General features: G+C 36.5%; 1 protein-coding gene across 4 annotated transcripts in view; it reads right to left on the reverse strand.

Annotated features, from left to right (window-relative positions):
* The window catches only part of pde1a (phosphodiesterase 1A, calmodulin-dependent), a 99,649-nt gene that overhangs the window by 52,916 nt on the left and 29,886 nt on the right, over nt 1-16,847 (reverse strand). For 3 of the 4 annotated variants that reach the window (XM_059033637.1, XM_034044999.3, XM_059033638.1), the window contains 2 exons: nt 11,364-11,508; nt 1,534-1,644 (listed from right to left, as the gene is read on the reverse strand). In XM_059033637.1, the coding sequence (XP_058889620.1) occupies nt 1,534-1,644; nt 11,364-11,428 (176 nt within the window). In that variant the 5' untranslated portion in view covers nt 11,429-11,508. Of the gene's footprint in view, nt 1-1,533; nt 1,645-1,822; nt 2,048-11,363; nt 11,509-16,847 lie in introns of those variants that run through there. The other variant, XM_059033635.1, reaches the window with a different exon arrangement.

A 16,847-nucleotide genomic window follows, 5' to 3' on the forward strand; every position in this document is an offset into this window, starting at 1 on the left:
GTTGTTCCGTACATCACAAAACGCAGGGAGCAAAGGGATTACTTCTCGACATTTAAAAAAAGAAGTTGTTCTATAGCATTGCAGCTTGAAATTAGAAATTAGAAGTGAAAACATGCCGATGATTTGACCAAACATGAGATTTTATACCCTCTACTACAGCTTCTGAGATAAAAATGGTTGGTTTTCAAATTATACCTTGTCAGGTTTAAGATGTATGTTTCAGAACCAGGGAATCCACCTGGATTGCATCAGCCGTTTATTTTTTAGGGGTAATCCTGGATAATGATGGATAGGTGGTTGTTGCTATCCAACTTCTCTAGTGCTGTACAAATGCTCTAAAACTCCAGCTGGGATTGGTCGATTACATCAACAACCCCTACAGTGTAAGTATTACCATTGTGAATCTGTTAGAAATATTTTCCAGCAATGGATTTTTTTTACCCTACCTCTAATGATCTTTTTGAATAGCATGCAGTGCTAGTCAGTGGGTAAGTGTTTTAATTGGGGTTTCTTTTGATAGACATTCTGCGAATCCTACTAGGTGGCTGAATGTTTTAATTGCAGAAGGAATCTATACATTCTGTTAACGTTCTGTTTAATTGAATTGTCTATTAAAGCAAAACTGCACACAAGATGATCCTCCTCTGTTCACAATGCATAATTAGCTAGCCCCATTAATTTTACTTGCATGTTAATTGTCTAACAAGTTAACCTTAATTTACATTGCTTTTATATATATATATATATATATATATATATATATATATATATATAAACAACAAACATATCCAGCATGATGCAGATTCACATAGGCAAAAAACAATCTAGTTAAAGTGCATGTTTAAAACATGATAGGACATTGCGACTCTTCACTATTATAGGGAATGCTACACATTGGAAGTGCAATTCTGTTTTACTATGCACATCAGCGACATAAAAGAAGCGCAGCAGATCACAATATCACAGGCTGTTTCATATTAATTTACCATCACATTTCAATGAAGCAAGAAAAAAGATTGGTTTTGGATTGAGGTCATGTTTCTAGAGCAGGGCCTATTTGGAAAGTTAAATATGCTAGAAGCACTATTTAAAAAACATATCAAGAAATAATACCTCATAGATGGTTGAAATGCCCTTATTCAGGTGATTGGTAGCATTGTTTCTTGGGGACAACAGGTATATGTATATTAATCAAAGCTAACTGAACATATTAATATATTATGGATATTATGGTATTTGCTTTAATTAAATGACTGAAAAGTGTAATCCTAGACAGAATAATATCACAAATGCGACAATAAGACATATATAAGGCATTTAAGAAGTCTTTGTTTATTTTATTAAAATCTCTTTATCTGAGAACAATACTATTATAATGCAGTCTGGATTTTACATGCATTTGTATTAAAATGCACATTTGACACTATTGTCAAAGTATAAAATGTATATTAAAAGAATAATGTCATACTTCTACAATTCAAACACAAACACATACTGATTCATTTGAAGTTAAGCAACAGTGTATAAACTTACATTCCTCTGAGGCGCAGCCACATTTTCCCAGTCTGTTCGGCTTTCAGGTACTTTAAAGGGTTGTTTTCCACCTCCTCTTTGTTAGTGACAGAAGAATCCATTGTAAATGTCCTACGGTGAAACAGTAACAATCAGCCTCTGCATCAGCAAGTTCAAACCTTCCTTATCAGTCCATTATGAATCTCATCAGATACATGCATTTGACAGCTCTTTATCAGGAGACATCAGTTTAATAAAGCAATGAAATGCTTTTGAGCAGTGCGCTGTTCAGCTTGTGAGACAGACCTACTGTTCAAATGAGGCTCCCTGAGCACAAAGTACTGAATATAGCTGTTCCTTAGCACACAAGTACATTCCACACACTTGTGAAGCAAATACAATTCTAGCAGGGGCTGGCTACTCAAGCTCTCCATGCAAAGGTGGCTTTTTATAGCAGTCTGCACAATGACACACACACACGTTCCTCCAGTCACTCTGGGTTCAGGGACACCCATTAGGAAAGAGCTGCAGCAATCGTTCCAGGTTTGATTTGAAACAAATTCATTGGAAGATCTCAACAGGAAAGCAGATGGTATCAACCAGCACCTCCCACTATCCAAGAACATATTGATTGACACATCCTTTTACAAGAGGTGATCTAACTGTAGGCAGGGACATAGATCTCAGCCCGTCAAACTGTGAAGAACAATACAAACAGATATCTATCTCAAGAATGCTAAAAAAATTACAAATCCATTTAGTCATTTATAGAATGCTACAGGCAACTATTTAAGTAATATGGGCATCGGCTAATGCAGCATTAATGACTATTCACCTCCTAGCAACCCTGCATAGTAGGTAAATGTCAATTAAACAGAGGAAATCATCTGCAGCTTATCCTCTAGACAATGGCAAAGCAAAATCTGATCTGGATCAGCAGTACCATGAAAATATCCTTAAACTCAAAAGGTTTCCTCTTCTCTCTGCATATGTGCCTTGTAAATACAGACCCTTCAATGTAGATTCTGTGGCTAAGGCTGCTGCCGGAACAAGACTGATAAAAATGTCATGACTGTTTGTAAAGCCACTAAGCATATGGCATGATTAATAGAACACATTTTGCTTATACATTATAACAGTGTACACACAAGCAGTCGCTTTGAAAAATATAAGTTAATTAAAAATATAAATGACATGCTGGTAGAAGAAAACTGTTGATTACTGATTAATAATATAAATGCACTATTGAGGATAAAAAGTACCAGTGGGAATTACATTATCTGTCAGAGAATCGTTCTGCTTGAAATATCAGGGCTGCAGCCAGAAGCCTTTCATTTAGTTATGATTTAATTATTACTGAGTGGCAGCACATTCCTACATTTCTATTGGAGACTCCGCTTGCGAGATTTAAAATGAGATTTTGTTGTGGAAGACAGCAAGGGAAGAAGGTGCAACTTAAGTGTGCAAGTACTGTCGAGTTACTTCTATGCATATTTTGACAGAAAAAAAAACCCGCCTAAGCATTTTGGAAAGTAACCGAAAACAATAATTTCATACAGTATATAAAAAGCGAAAGCCCCGAAAAAAAATTATTTATGTAAAACTCGAGAAAATAGCTAAAAATAAGCACTGAAAAATGTAAATAATAAAAGCTGAAAAAACAGAAGCTCTAGTGATATCTAAGGAAGAGAATTAAGGTACGTGGGGGGTTTTCATACACAGACTATTGTAGCTCAGCCAGAATGCTATATAAAACACCCCCTTTTTGTAGCAGGTATGACCTATGGCCAGGAATTGAATATCAAAAACATTTCAAAATAAAAACAGTCAAAATTGTTTATGTTCTAGGTACTGTAAGCACATGACAGCCTATTTGGCCTATTGTGAAACGTATACAAATCGCACATATATGCTTGGTAATGGTTTTCTTATATAAAGATATGTTATCAACATGATTGGCTGTCTTACATTCCTGCTCTGAACAGTTCTTCTGCATTTCATGCTAATTCTGCTTTCTATTAAATTACATTATTCTATTATATTATATTAGGGCACACTGATGAATATTTTTTTAATTAACACTGAGCTACAGGAAAACACTGTTTCTAATAGTTAGATTTCCTGTATTGAATTCTTCTGAGGAATTGTACTCTCATTAGAAACAGGGCAAATAATACATGTTTTTTTTTTTCTGTCTGACCTGTCCGTAAAAACAAACATAAAAAATAACAAGATTAGCAGTAGAAGCTTAAAGAGACTCTAGGGGTTAAAACGTGTTTGATTTAAATTATCCAAATAAAAATGATAATCTACAAGCTAGCCTGCAAGGTAAATTGACAGAAATGTACTGCAGGATTTGATGTGACTTGTTGGTGTTTCAGGTTGTTCAGTTAAAATGTACTTAAATGATTGTGGTACTGTCATTAGTGGAACCAGATTTGATCGACTTTGAAAATTTAAATCCAACTATTAAAATGTTCTTTCTACTATATTTCACACTGTTTTGTGAAAATGTTATTGCAGTATTGCAATCACATTTTATTATCGCTGGCTCCAGGGATCAGCTTATTTTGCCTCCCTGGCGCATCATCACACACAACGGCTGTGATGCTGGCTCCGGGGATCAACCACAGTGCAGTCTCCCCAGCACATCAGCATGACAACCGTCTGGACTGAACTAAGTAGGGTACATCTCTGGGGTCTTCAAGTGGGCACCTTCCATCCTCGGTATTTCGTCGACTAGCCCACGACACCTCAAGATGGCTCGACAGTGATTCTGTCCCCCACTCAACTCGGCCCAGCTTACTCACCCGTACATCACCGTTTCTTTCTTTCTATTGTGCTTGAGATCCCCAACCAGAATCTTTCCGTCTCAACCATAGCCAGTTGCTGCTCTTCTCTGCTGCTTCAGATAAGTTCTTCACTGTGCGACGCAACTCTTGGCCACTGAATCCGACGTCTCTGAGAAACTGGGTTGTAGAGTGTGCCACAAATCCTCGACAACCCACCTCCACTGGGTAAACCCGGACTCTCCATCCTCACTGTTCCGCTTCAGCAGCTAGTTGAGCATACCGCAGTTTCTTCCTCTCATACGCCTCATCTACAGCATCCTCCCATGGCACTGTTAACTCTACACAGGTGAACAAGGCATGCTGATCCAGACCACAAGACAGTATCTGGTCGAAGGTTAGTGGTGGCAACCTCAGGTGGAAAAATAAGCCGTTGACCAACATCTGCCAGCATTTTCCATTCTCTAGCAGCTTCCAGTTGTCCTGGGAGAGGCTTGGTTTTAACAGCTTTTCTTGGTGGTTGCTCTCCTGGGCGGAGGAATGTTGTCTTTTGTGTGTAATGTTTTGATGGAACTGGTGGCAACTTATTGGTCATGTTACACTTGTCTTGGTTATGGTGCCAAGTAAACCATCCTTGGGTAAGAGCCACCTTACATCCTGTCAAAATGTGCCTTAATTTCGCAGGTGATGACCACAAAGGACATGAGGGAGTTTTAGTTTCTGTGGTGATGGGAGAACATCATATGTTGACCTGATCAGGAAACTTATCCTGCTCTGTTCCACTGTCCATAGGTCTTGCCAGCTGATCTTGCTTTGTTCCACACTCTCCCATCTCATCCATTCTCCCTGCTTGGCCTGGGAAATGGCCTTTACACACCTCATCCTCTCCTCCTGCTTTTGCACCTTGTTGACTACCAGCTTCCTCCGTTGAGCTGGGGCTGCCTTGTGCCTTGCTCAAGGGTACAGCAGCAGTGTCCCCCACCTGGGATTGAACCCATGACCCTCCGGTCAAGAGTCCAGAGCCCTAACCACTACTCCACACTTCTCCCACACAAACCGTGTCCTTTAGATCACCATTGTACCATCTCCCAAGACTTTTCACTGGCTTCCCTGACACTGTTGGTATTGCCTCACCCTTAATGTAGAACTTTTTATCTACTACTTTACCTTTAATTATAGAGGTGCTCCTTGATTTAGTGGGCTTGAATTGCATTCGTGCCCATTCAATGTTTTGCAGGCTATTGTTGTAGTCATGGTTGTCATGTCATCCATGTATGCTCGAATTGGTGGTAGTCGCATTCAGTTATGTTCTCAACTACAGTATCTATTGTAGCAGTGGTGGCCAATACGTGGATCACAAAAGATTTTTGGTGGATCTCAGGACAAATCAGAACAAGCACTAACATATAAGCATACAACAGTTTTTGTTACGGCTGATGGTGAGAGTCTTCCGTGTCATCCAGTAGCACAGATGAAAATATCCCGACAGTTTCTGCATATGAGACTAAAAATTGAGGTGCACATGTGTGACTAGAAATTCCTAAAGGTTGACTATAAAAAATAAACGTGATTTTTTTTTTAGCTGAAAGTATAAAACAAAAAAATAAACTCACACTCGGATCTAAACTCTCATAGCTCAATCGTAATGTACTCTGAGAATGTAGTTTATTGGTGTCCACTACCCACTGTTATCACACATTAAAAACTACAAATCCCATACCCTGCCAATTTCACTGATTTATCAGTGCAATGGCTACTCGTTTCCAGACAGTTTGAAAACTTGTCAAACCAAGATGAGGAAAATAACAAATTATTTGTTGGCAAGTTTCTGTTTTATAACTACCTATGCTTAATATTAAAAAAGCTTTGATTGTGCATTTGTTACGTTTATGTTATTATGGTTGTTTTATTTTATTATTGCTATCTTAGTTTATTGGACACTATTATATTAAATACGGCTAATAATTGTTGGTCATAGCTTACTGGTGGATCACGGAGCCCGTTGAGATCCTCCAAAATGGATCGCAGTTTTTGATGAGTTGGCCACCACTGTATTAAGGCAATGACAAATTAGCACATTTCAATGATATTGATCTTGATGTCTTTAGACATTTATCCCCCTTAAAGGCTGTTTACATAAATCGAATACACAGTAATTGTATTGCATATGTGGTGGACAGCCTTTGTGTTATGTTACATAATTAGCACTCCACATTCCCACGGTGGTTTGATGGTTCAAATCTGGTATGTGGCACAACCTGGAACAAAAGGTAATTACTGACACAAAACCAGGTTTGCACAGCTTGTGCAATATGGCAAGCAAAACTCGTGCTGGCAACCCTAAAATTCCATTAGTGTGAGAAATGCACAGTTGCAGAAGATGTTTAATGTCATATGATGTGTACTCTGTAGTGTATCTATCTCTTAAATCCTTATTTGCCAGTCATACTAACTATTCCAGCAAATAAATGCTTCTCAAAAAGACTCCTTTTTTATTGGAAAAGTTAGTGAGCATAGCAAATAATGTACACACAAAGCAGCATAATGAACAGATAAGACATGAGCATAGCAGTTCAGCAGTTCAGCATAGTCACTCAAGCAGTGACTATGCTGAACCATTTGGAACATGGAGGCAAGTGGCTTGATACAGTACATCGGATTTGTAAAACCTCTCTGCCACGATCCACGTGTTTTTAACTCAGTATTCAAAAATATGTTAACGGGAGCTATGGTATCATCATATCCTGTGTCTGTCAGCTCCTGCTATACATGAGAACAACTACAGTACAATAGTTTTCATAGACATATAAACAAATGAATACATCCAGGAGAGGAAAGGGTTACTGCATGTTTTTTATTTAAATGTTATGTATTTTATTTTTTGTTATTTCAAAATCTGTTATATCACATGGCATTCCTAAATCTAACTAGTAATGTAATTGCTTCCTACTAATGGTATAAGAGAGGTTCATTCCCCAGGCTGCAGGCACTACGATTATGTATCTCTTCAAATAATGCTTACCAAAAAAACAGGGTCAGATTTAGGTATGTTGGGTAAAAGCTGGTACATAACGCAGGCCTATCCATTTCTAGTATGTGAAATCTGCAGGTTTCAAAGGAACACCGGGGTGAGCAATATTTATTTATAGAATAAATAATCATAAACTACAGCATGAGGTTTCTATTTTATGACACATGCAACTAAGGTTAACTAATTTCCTGTCAAAAAATAAGTAAAATTAGAATAGAAAGATTCAAAATGAGTGAGGTATGCTGTGTTTACTTGGAGCCCACACTGTGAAGACATTCAGTTCTTTCAGCACTAAAAAACATTTTCAAGGTTTTTCTTCCATAGTTATTGATTTTATCAGATGGGCAAAGCAAAAAAAAAAAATTGAAACAAAAGCATTACTTATTGGAAATCAACCATCACAAATACGACAAAGTCACAATGTAAGAGAACCCTATTGTCTGTAATTGCTATTAAAATGTTGCACTGTTTTCTACAAACTATGTGCAATAACTCTGTAAATCTCTGGCAAATGTTACCATATAAAATCTCAATCTCCAAAAATAATCACAATGTTCCAACTTGCCAAGTTAAAAATGTAAACAACACATACTAATTCAGTTCCATCTGCTTGGCATCATTAACCATACAGCACTTTTAGCATTCTAAGCAGATGAAGGATTATGCCATTGATATAGACATAATAGAAGCAGACAGGCTTCTACAATGGGTCAGACCTCCAGGTGACTCATAATCTGATTGATTTAACCTTTACTAGCTCTAATTGGATCGATTTGTATAGCGCCATTTTGAAACAGATATGCTTATGGGTATGGTGAGATTAGATAATAAGGGGAATGCATTTAAGGCTCTATAGTGATACTGATAGAGCATGTATTTCTAACATGGGTCAGGTGTTTGCCTGCTTCACAGTAGCTTTATGAGAGACAAAGAGCTCAGATAAGATTAAGATGATTTTTCTTTGTACTATGAAATACACTACCCAAATAGCCAGGCAACCCAGACTCTCAATAGATCCATAGATACAACTATTTGACAAAAGAAAAATGTACCCACACATGGATAGACATTTTTCTATGGATGCTTTTAATTTCATTGTATTTGCCAGGTACATGTACAGCCGTTTAACTAATCCATATATCGTTGCAGATTTTCCATTAAAAATTCATCAACACACGAATCAAGGAACAGAGCCTACCTGCAGCCATTAGTCAAAGCCAGATACCTGCGTGTTTGTGCTTGTGCAAAAATAGAGTGAAAGTTCATGCTAATTTAAAACGATGTTCCAACATGATTTGAAAAACTCAAACCTTCCTTTCTGTAAAATGCAATTCTTATTATTTGACCAGAGTATGCTATTGTTAAACAGAAACAGCACAAGAAAAAGAGGACCAGTAATAATGCTCTCTTTTAATTGTTATTATGATACCAACAATCAATGGTGACAAAGAATCTGAGACTCAAACATAACAGTCAGGGCCAGATTAACCAATATGTAAATTAAGCTATAGCGTAGGGCCTCCAGCAGAATTGGGGCCCCCACGAGGTCGCTGTTTGTTTGGGACATTTTACAAAAACTGCATGCGAGCGGACGGGCCCACACACACAGGAAGAGAGGTGCACAGAAGCTTGCTTTTAGTTAATTTTGTTCTTTTATGAAGGCTAGGTATTTCTTTCTCAATTACAGCATACCTTGTCTCTGAGTCTCTCACGCAAGCAGCTTCCTGCTAGTAATGTACAATACCAAATGCCCCACACCCTCTACCTCCTGGGAGAGATCTGTCCCTAGTCCTAGTACGTCAGAGGCATCAATCCCCAAATAATAAACATAAGAACAATATAGGCAATGTAATAACCACAGACAGACGGACACACGGATGACGTTTTTCACATTTTTGTATGGCAGCTCCACAATCGGGAGAATATATATTTTTCCCTCCATAATGAATTATAAAGTGCAACGCCAATCACATTGAATATAAAAGCTTTTTTAAAAAAATGCAATTCTCAAGTCTGCAAACCATAAAAGTGCCTAATGTTAGTTTAAACTGGAAAAATTAATGGTTACCATGCACAGGCATGATGGAAAATACTGTATAATGATTGCATCTGTATTTGTCATCTTCTTTGTTTGAATTTTTTGTGCAAACTCCATTTATTTAAGAATACAGATAACCATAATATGCATAGGGCCCCCAAAATATAGGCTAGCATTGGGCCCCCACGTCCCTTAATCTGGCCCTGATGACAGTATTTCATCAGGTGATGCATAAACGCCATTTGTCAGAAAACTTCACTCATCGTGACGTTAAAATAACGTACTCTTAGAGAGCATTTTTCACATTCGCATATTATTCGTCTGATTCATAAATCTGTATTGTGCAGTTAATGGACCCTCACCAGCATCATAATTAACACGTGCCTCAGACCAGGCCAAGAATGAGACGCTTCCTAAAGGTATCATTTCCTAGCATAATTTCTGCGTTTAATAGTAATAATAATAATAAAAAAAAAAACTTATGTGGACTGCATTCCATCTATCGATAGAGGCAGGTGAAGTCATTTTAAAGTAAATTATATTTTATTACGACCCCCAATACGTACGTGTGATTACTACAGCAATGCCCAAATATTTTGACTCACCCGTAGAATGAACTCATGTTGCTTCACAAAGTCGAATGAAACATGCTGAATAATGTTAACATATTGAATTACATACCGCTTTGTAGTTTTCCATATACTTAACGAAAAACTGACAAATTGAAAAATGTGACATTTTGAAATCTAACATGAAATGCTCTATATTTCTAGGTGATGCAAAACCTTTGGCCATAGCTGTATATTGAAAAATATATATTCATGTCAAACGGGACTGTTAGATCAAGAAATAACTACAAATAAATAGCAAGAAATATGTAGCGTTTTCTAATCCAATTTCGCTATGAAACCGAGTAGCATTGTGTGACGGGCTGGATGTTTCAATCTATCTTTATTTATTTTAATAAAAGAAGCTTATTTTTGAGATGTTATTATTGTATGTATTGTATTTGAATGGATTGTGCAGGTATTTGCAAACTGAAGGAATACAGTAACAAATAAAAGCATAGGCGATTTTTCTGCTATTTAACAATTACTTCTATTTTAATGTAACTGTGCGGTGCTACCTTTCTGTGCCATCTGTCATTCAAACGAAAGTTTTAAACATAATATTATGTGAAAAATAACGGCAGCTGTAAAAACAGATTGAAGGGTCTATTCATAAAAGTACTTGCCGACTATCCTAGGTAATCGAATTTTATGTAGCTAACAAAAGTCGTCAATAATGATATTCATAAAATGATCTGTGTAGATCGGCGACTGTTGCTAAGCAATTTATGAATGGGTATATAGTCGTTCACGACCGAAATCCGTTTCCTTTTGATGACATCATTGGCTGTATAAACATTCGTTCAGGTCTGTCGTTAGCTGTTGGGCACATAAGCAAATGGAACCTACCGACAGCAGCACCCAGCATGTTATTAATTAACAGCGTGCCTGTATGATACGTGATTTATATACTGGAGGATGCTATCATGTTCAGGTTATTTCAATTACCTTAATAATTGTTAATGTTCCTTTACTTTGCAGAACATGCGCAATTAAATGAAAAACGCTTGTAAATCAATTATTTTATCAATTATTATTTCAGCTTAACACAGATACAGCATTACTTTTTAAAAACATTTTAGGCAGTGTTAATCACGGGGGCATCAACTTTTATACGAACACAGTTTAATAAAAAAAAGCGGTAAGAATTATTATTTTTTTTTAATTTAATTTATTGGGGGGATTTGTTAAATACGGTCAGATAACTTTTTTGACAATGTCATTTTGATGCTGTCGTTAGATTAGGCAATAACTACTTAAGTAATTGCAGTAAATGATACTCCGAATTACCTCAAACAACAGGTAAAAAAAGACAATGAAATAGTAACAGAAACTAACAAAACGTATTTTTAAGTTGATTAATCTTTACATGTTTGCCTCCTTACCTGGATACTGAGTCTCTCACACTGGTAGATTCACTGAAGCTACATGCTGGTACATGATTCCCCATCCGAAGGCTCTTACTTCTTTGGGAATTGCTCTGCCTTTGATTAAAATTGTACTGGGCAGTAGAAACTGAATTGGTGGACTCTGTAGAAAAGTAGACAACACTTTAAGATTAGGTGCACACAAAAAATATGACTGTTTGAAAGACAATCTTTAAGTACTACTCTTCATCAAGAAGACATGAAATGCTGCCAGACATTGTGAACAAATATATCTAATTTCCATTTTTTTAAATGTTGCAACTTGCTTGTGAGTGCCCAGCTTGTGAATATAACAGACACTTCATATTAATGCTGTCTAATCAATAATACAAGACTGCATGTTTTACATCTTAATTTCAGCCCAGTTGTTTAAATTTCTGAGCACTGCTCAGCATTTCCTTGAATCTCTTGAGCGTTTGCTAAGAAGCCACTGTGGTATCCATGCTCTGAAGCAAGACCACACAACTCGTGGATGTGCACTGTTGTGCATGGTTACAACAGTGATCGGGCACAATATTTTATTTTTCAGAAAATTTGGATGTTCAAAAGGAATAAACAGTGTATGGTTTTATTATAAAAATCAGTCAATTGTAAGGAAGTACAGATGAACAACCATATATTGTAACCATATATTGTTTTGTAAATAATTTCTCTGAAATAGCCCTTCTTTGCTATCAAACATTTTAGCTTTCCATTTGCTCTTAGCTCATGGCATAAACAACGATTATTATCAAGAAATGAGTGGGGGCATAGTTGTACATAACAATACATGTCCCTTCCTTTTCAATAACACTTGAGAAAATAAATGATTATTAAAGTGAGGAATTATTTCATCCATGCTGTGTAATATAGTCTTCAAAACAACTGCATCTTTAAGGAAAATGCTCATAACCAAGAACAATAAGAGAATGTCTTTATAAAGAGCATGAAAGCAATTGTAATTAAAATCAGTGAAGTTCAGGCAGGAGCAGGGGGCTTAACCCTGAAAATCAGGGTTGTTTTGGAATTAACTCTAAAAATAGTATTTGAATAACAATACACATTGTATTTGATGTTTCTGGATGTGTGGGTTGCACTTCATCCCCAGTGTTTTTGGAGATTTAGTTCAGTAGGCTTATGCTGCTAGTCATACAATACCTCAAGGTACCTGCCCAGCTGTTTACACCTGAGAGTCATTTTCAGCTTCTGTTACCAAGTTACCTAGTAAGAAACAACTTGTGTAAATGTTCCCACACAAGACTGATTAATGTGTTATGCTAATGAAAATCTGTAATACAGTATGTAACAATTGTATTTATATATAGGCTATTTACCACTCTAGAGCCACTTTCACACACAAATGCCGCTACTGAGCCGTCTCAGAGACGTTTAAATAATTATTTAAAATACCCATTAACACAGCAGAAATTGATCAATCTATGCTGGTATAATACCATCATAACCCTTTTACACAGCCAAAGGGATCATGTGAGTACAAATTTCAAACTTGTCAGTCAACAGTTCGTTTACATGGCAACAGCGATTTGCCGATAAATTACAGCATCATGCACCATCCCTTCTATTTGTGAATTCACCTTCTCATTAGCCCGTAAAGTTAACAATTCCTTAACTTATGCCAGACTCCAATTACTACCTTGTTCTTGATCAGCCATTGTATTTGAAAAAAATGAAAGCGTGTAACACCGGCAACAAAAATACCCAACATGTGCGGTATACAGTCACGTGTGATGTTGACTTTCAATCCATGCCCACTATAGCGCTTTAGTGTCGGCACAGTCTTTCACACAGGAGTGAAGACGGTTCCGTGCCGTCTCTGAACCACCTCGCGACGGCTCTGTAACGGTATAGGCAATTCACATTGACCAAAATGCCACATCAGTGCCAGTTCTGAACCATCATAACTTGTCTGTGTGAAAAGGGTATGTTTGTTAGAGAAGCCACAGTATGTGTGGATATATACTGGCAACTCTGTATTGTAAAGTTTAAGGTTATACGTAAAAATAAAGTGCATTGTTGTATAGATCATTCAACATTCACATATATTAAGAGGCTAAGAGGTACTGTATTACCATCTTATGAGATAAAACTATGTAACTTTAAAATATTTTTAAAAGCATCAATGTATGTATTTATGGTTAATATATATATATGATGCGTTATTTTAAGGGCCGTTTTTTAGTTTATTAACTGTTAACAAACAGCTAATAAACATGTTAATGTACATTATTTATTTTCTGTTAACTGTTCATTTTTAGCTAAGGGTTAGGGATAGGGATAGGGATAGGGATAGGATTAGAGTTAATAAAAACCTGATTTAATTTGTTAAAGATTACTACAGTAACAATTTGAACCGATTTCAAGCATATGATCGACTGGGTATTGATTATCCATAGGGCTCTGGTGTTTGATTGATCATCCATAGGGCTCTGGTGTTTGCAGTTTTAGCTGGCCTATTATATATTATTAACTAACAGTTAACAAAAAATAAATAATGTACATTAACATGTTTATTAGCTGTTTGTTAACAGTTAATAAACTAAAAAACGGCCCTTAAAATAAAGCGTGACCTTATATATATATATATATATATATATATATATATATATATATATATATATATATATATATATATATATTGTAACACAGCAGGGAGGGGGTTAATCCTCCCTGCATGAAAAACATGTACAAAAGCACATTGGTTTAAATTAATTGTTTTGTTTTATTGTTTAATTATTTCTGTTAATTGTTTTATTGTTAATTGTTTGATTTTCATTGGTGAATATCCCCTGCACCTGGTGATTATTATTAAATTAGAGCCAGGTGCAGGGTATAAAAGAAAGGCAGCCAGTCTGTTCTGGGCTTCTGTGTGTATAGCCTGCTTGTGAGGGTGTGCAGGTATACCAAGTGAGTGAAGGTTTGTTTTGTTACAGGTAAACGGCTTAGCCATCCTGTTTATAGGTTAGGTTCCTGTTTTGTGTTTCAGTTATTGCTGGAATAGAGCTAGGTGTTTGTTTTTGTTTATTAAAAAAATAGCACGTCAGCTCAGTAAAAATCCACTTCTTGTGTCCTGGGTCAATTTTTAAAGGGGCAACGAACTAGGAGTGGGTGCAATCGTATCACTATATATATATATATATATATATATATATATATATATATATATATATATATAATACAAATGTGGATATCATATATTTTGGCATTAGTTATCATGTTTTCTAAATCTTCAGTTTGATATAAAGTAGGGGTTGCAATTATATTTAATATTATGGGATGACATGCTATTAGTCTAAAATATATTATTGTCCACAAGCTCTAACTCTTCCTTTGTAACTATTCCTTGTCATTGTTGCTTAAATCTAAAATTAATTAATCTCTTGTTGACAATTTGGAAAGTCTTAAGACTAATCTGCATAATGCCAGGTGCACTGGGAAAGGAATCTGCACTGAAGTGCAAACTGTTCACGCTGGATTGTTCTTCCCCAGCAGTCATATGGATGAAAAAGGGGAGCACTTTAGGTGTTGGGTGTCACCACATATTTTGAGAGTTTTTCCATCAGCCAACAATTAAATCTTCTTACCCATTTTCAAGATATCCTTGAAGATGGCTTTTCAAATCGTTCTGTCAGGTGGTATTTCTGCACCTTAAATATATCAAAATGGACATTATGGAGCTATATTTAATGTCAGACAATTAACCATTATTCTACAGGTTCTTTACAAATGACCTACAAGGCATATCAACTTGTAGATAATGTGACAATAAATTCAATGAGAGCCTACATATCACCCTAAGGTTTTTCAAGTTGCTTAGTAAACATGGTCCAGGTTTTTCAAGTTGCTTAGTAAACATACATCGTATGGAATTAATAATGATGCAGTCCATTTGTGCCTTGCATGCATTAAAAAGGTCTTGCAGAAGACGCCACCCAATCTTAAGCAAACCCTGGTGAAACAAAAGCAGCATGCTGGTCCTTAGGACATTTTAATAGCATTCAGTTGATGAACACAAACTTCTTTCACCAAAGCACAGTGCCACTGCATGGAAGGCACAGAACAAACTATACCAAGACCTGGCCACTACAGAGTCTGGGAATTAACTCCATAACACGAGTCGGACAGCGTGTGATATCCGAAAGAAGGCCGCATCTGCAGGAATAAGGAGGATGTTCTCATAGGCATGTGGTAAAACCTGGACCCAGGGATTATAACAGACCTTCATTTATACCATGGCCACACATTTTCAGGCACTACAAAACAGAAGACAAGCTCACTGTTGACTAAACAGAGTGTATGCTTTGCTTTTTCTTGTCCTACACTGACTACAGCAGTTTGTGTGTTCAGGTTGGTCCATTATAATACAATTGTTATTCTCAGCACAACCCTTTCTGTGCTCTGTGTAAACATAGTCTGCTCTTCTCTCTAGAGATTTGTGGAACATATACCATTCTGAGCAATATAGCAGTGCTTCAGTGAATTTCACTCAGATTTCTTTTTCAGACCAATGAACCCTAGTGAGACAAAAGAAGCAACTCATAAAATATTTCTAAATCCATGCACAATTTATCCTTTAACCTTTTTTTGAGTCAGGAACTGGACAATGTGAAAAGGCATGTTTTGAGCAGTCATTTTCAAACAAAATACCTCTTTACCATTTTTATTAGATTCCAGTGTTTAGACACTCAACATTTATTCTGTAAATTGTAGTTAAATGTAAATGTATGAAATTAGTAATTTCTCTTGCAAAAAAATGTGTTATATTAAATTCTGCTTGAATGAAAATGAATTATTCATAAAACTGCATGCACCTAAACTTTGCATAAAGCACATTAACTGAGGGACAAATTCACTGTCCCCCTGTCTTATTCACTGAACATCAATTTTAAAAAGAGAAATGGACTACATAAACCTTGTCATATAACATTACAGATTGTGTTTCTTCCCTAGGAAAGACTTTTCAATTCCCTGTATTAATGTACTGCATTTCTCTTCACTCTACTTTTCATTCACCACCGCCACCTTTGCTCCTCTGTGAAAACCAGATGCTTCTTGTAGGCAGATTACTATTAAGATTACTAGTATAGCAACGGGGGATCAATTCCATGCAATGCATGATAGGTGAGAGTGAATGCCAGTGATTATGCAGAAAAATAGGGAGAGGAAAGAACAGCCGTCACTCAACAGTTACACTCAAATTACGCATTGGATGGACTGCATGGACAGAGCTATCTAGTGTGATAAAAGATTAGGACACTGGCGATAAGATTGATTTAAAATGAATTTTAAGAAGTTGTCAGATGTATGTACAAAGCATACTAAAGCCACCTGGAGATCAAGTACAAGTATCAAATACTGGAGACTTAGTGGATGTAATAACTATCTCATAGAGCAAATGTGGAACAAATGTGGGGACAAAGTGTTGCAGGGTAAGTTTGTACCAGA

The sequence above is a fragment of the Acipenser ruthenus genome, chromosome 11, assembly GCF_902713425.1.
Source record: "Acipenser ruthenus chromosome 11, fAciRut3.2 maternal haplotype, whole genome shotgun sequence".
NCBI lineage: Eukaryota > Metazoa > Chordata > Actinopteri > Acipenseriformes > Acipenseridae > Acipenser > Acipenser ruthenus.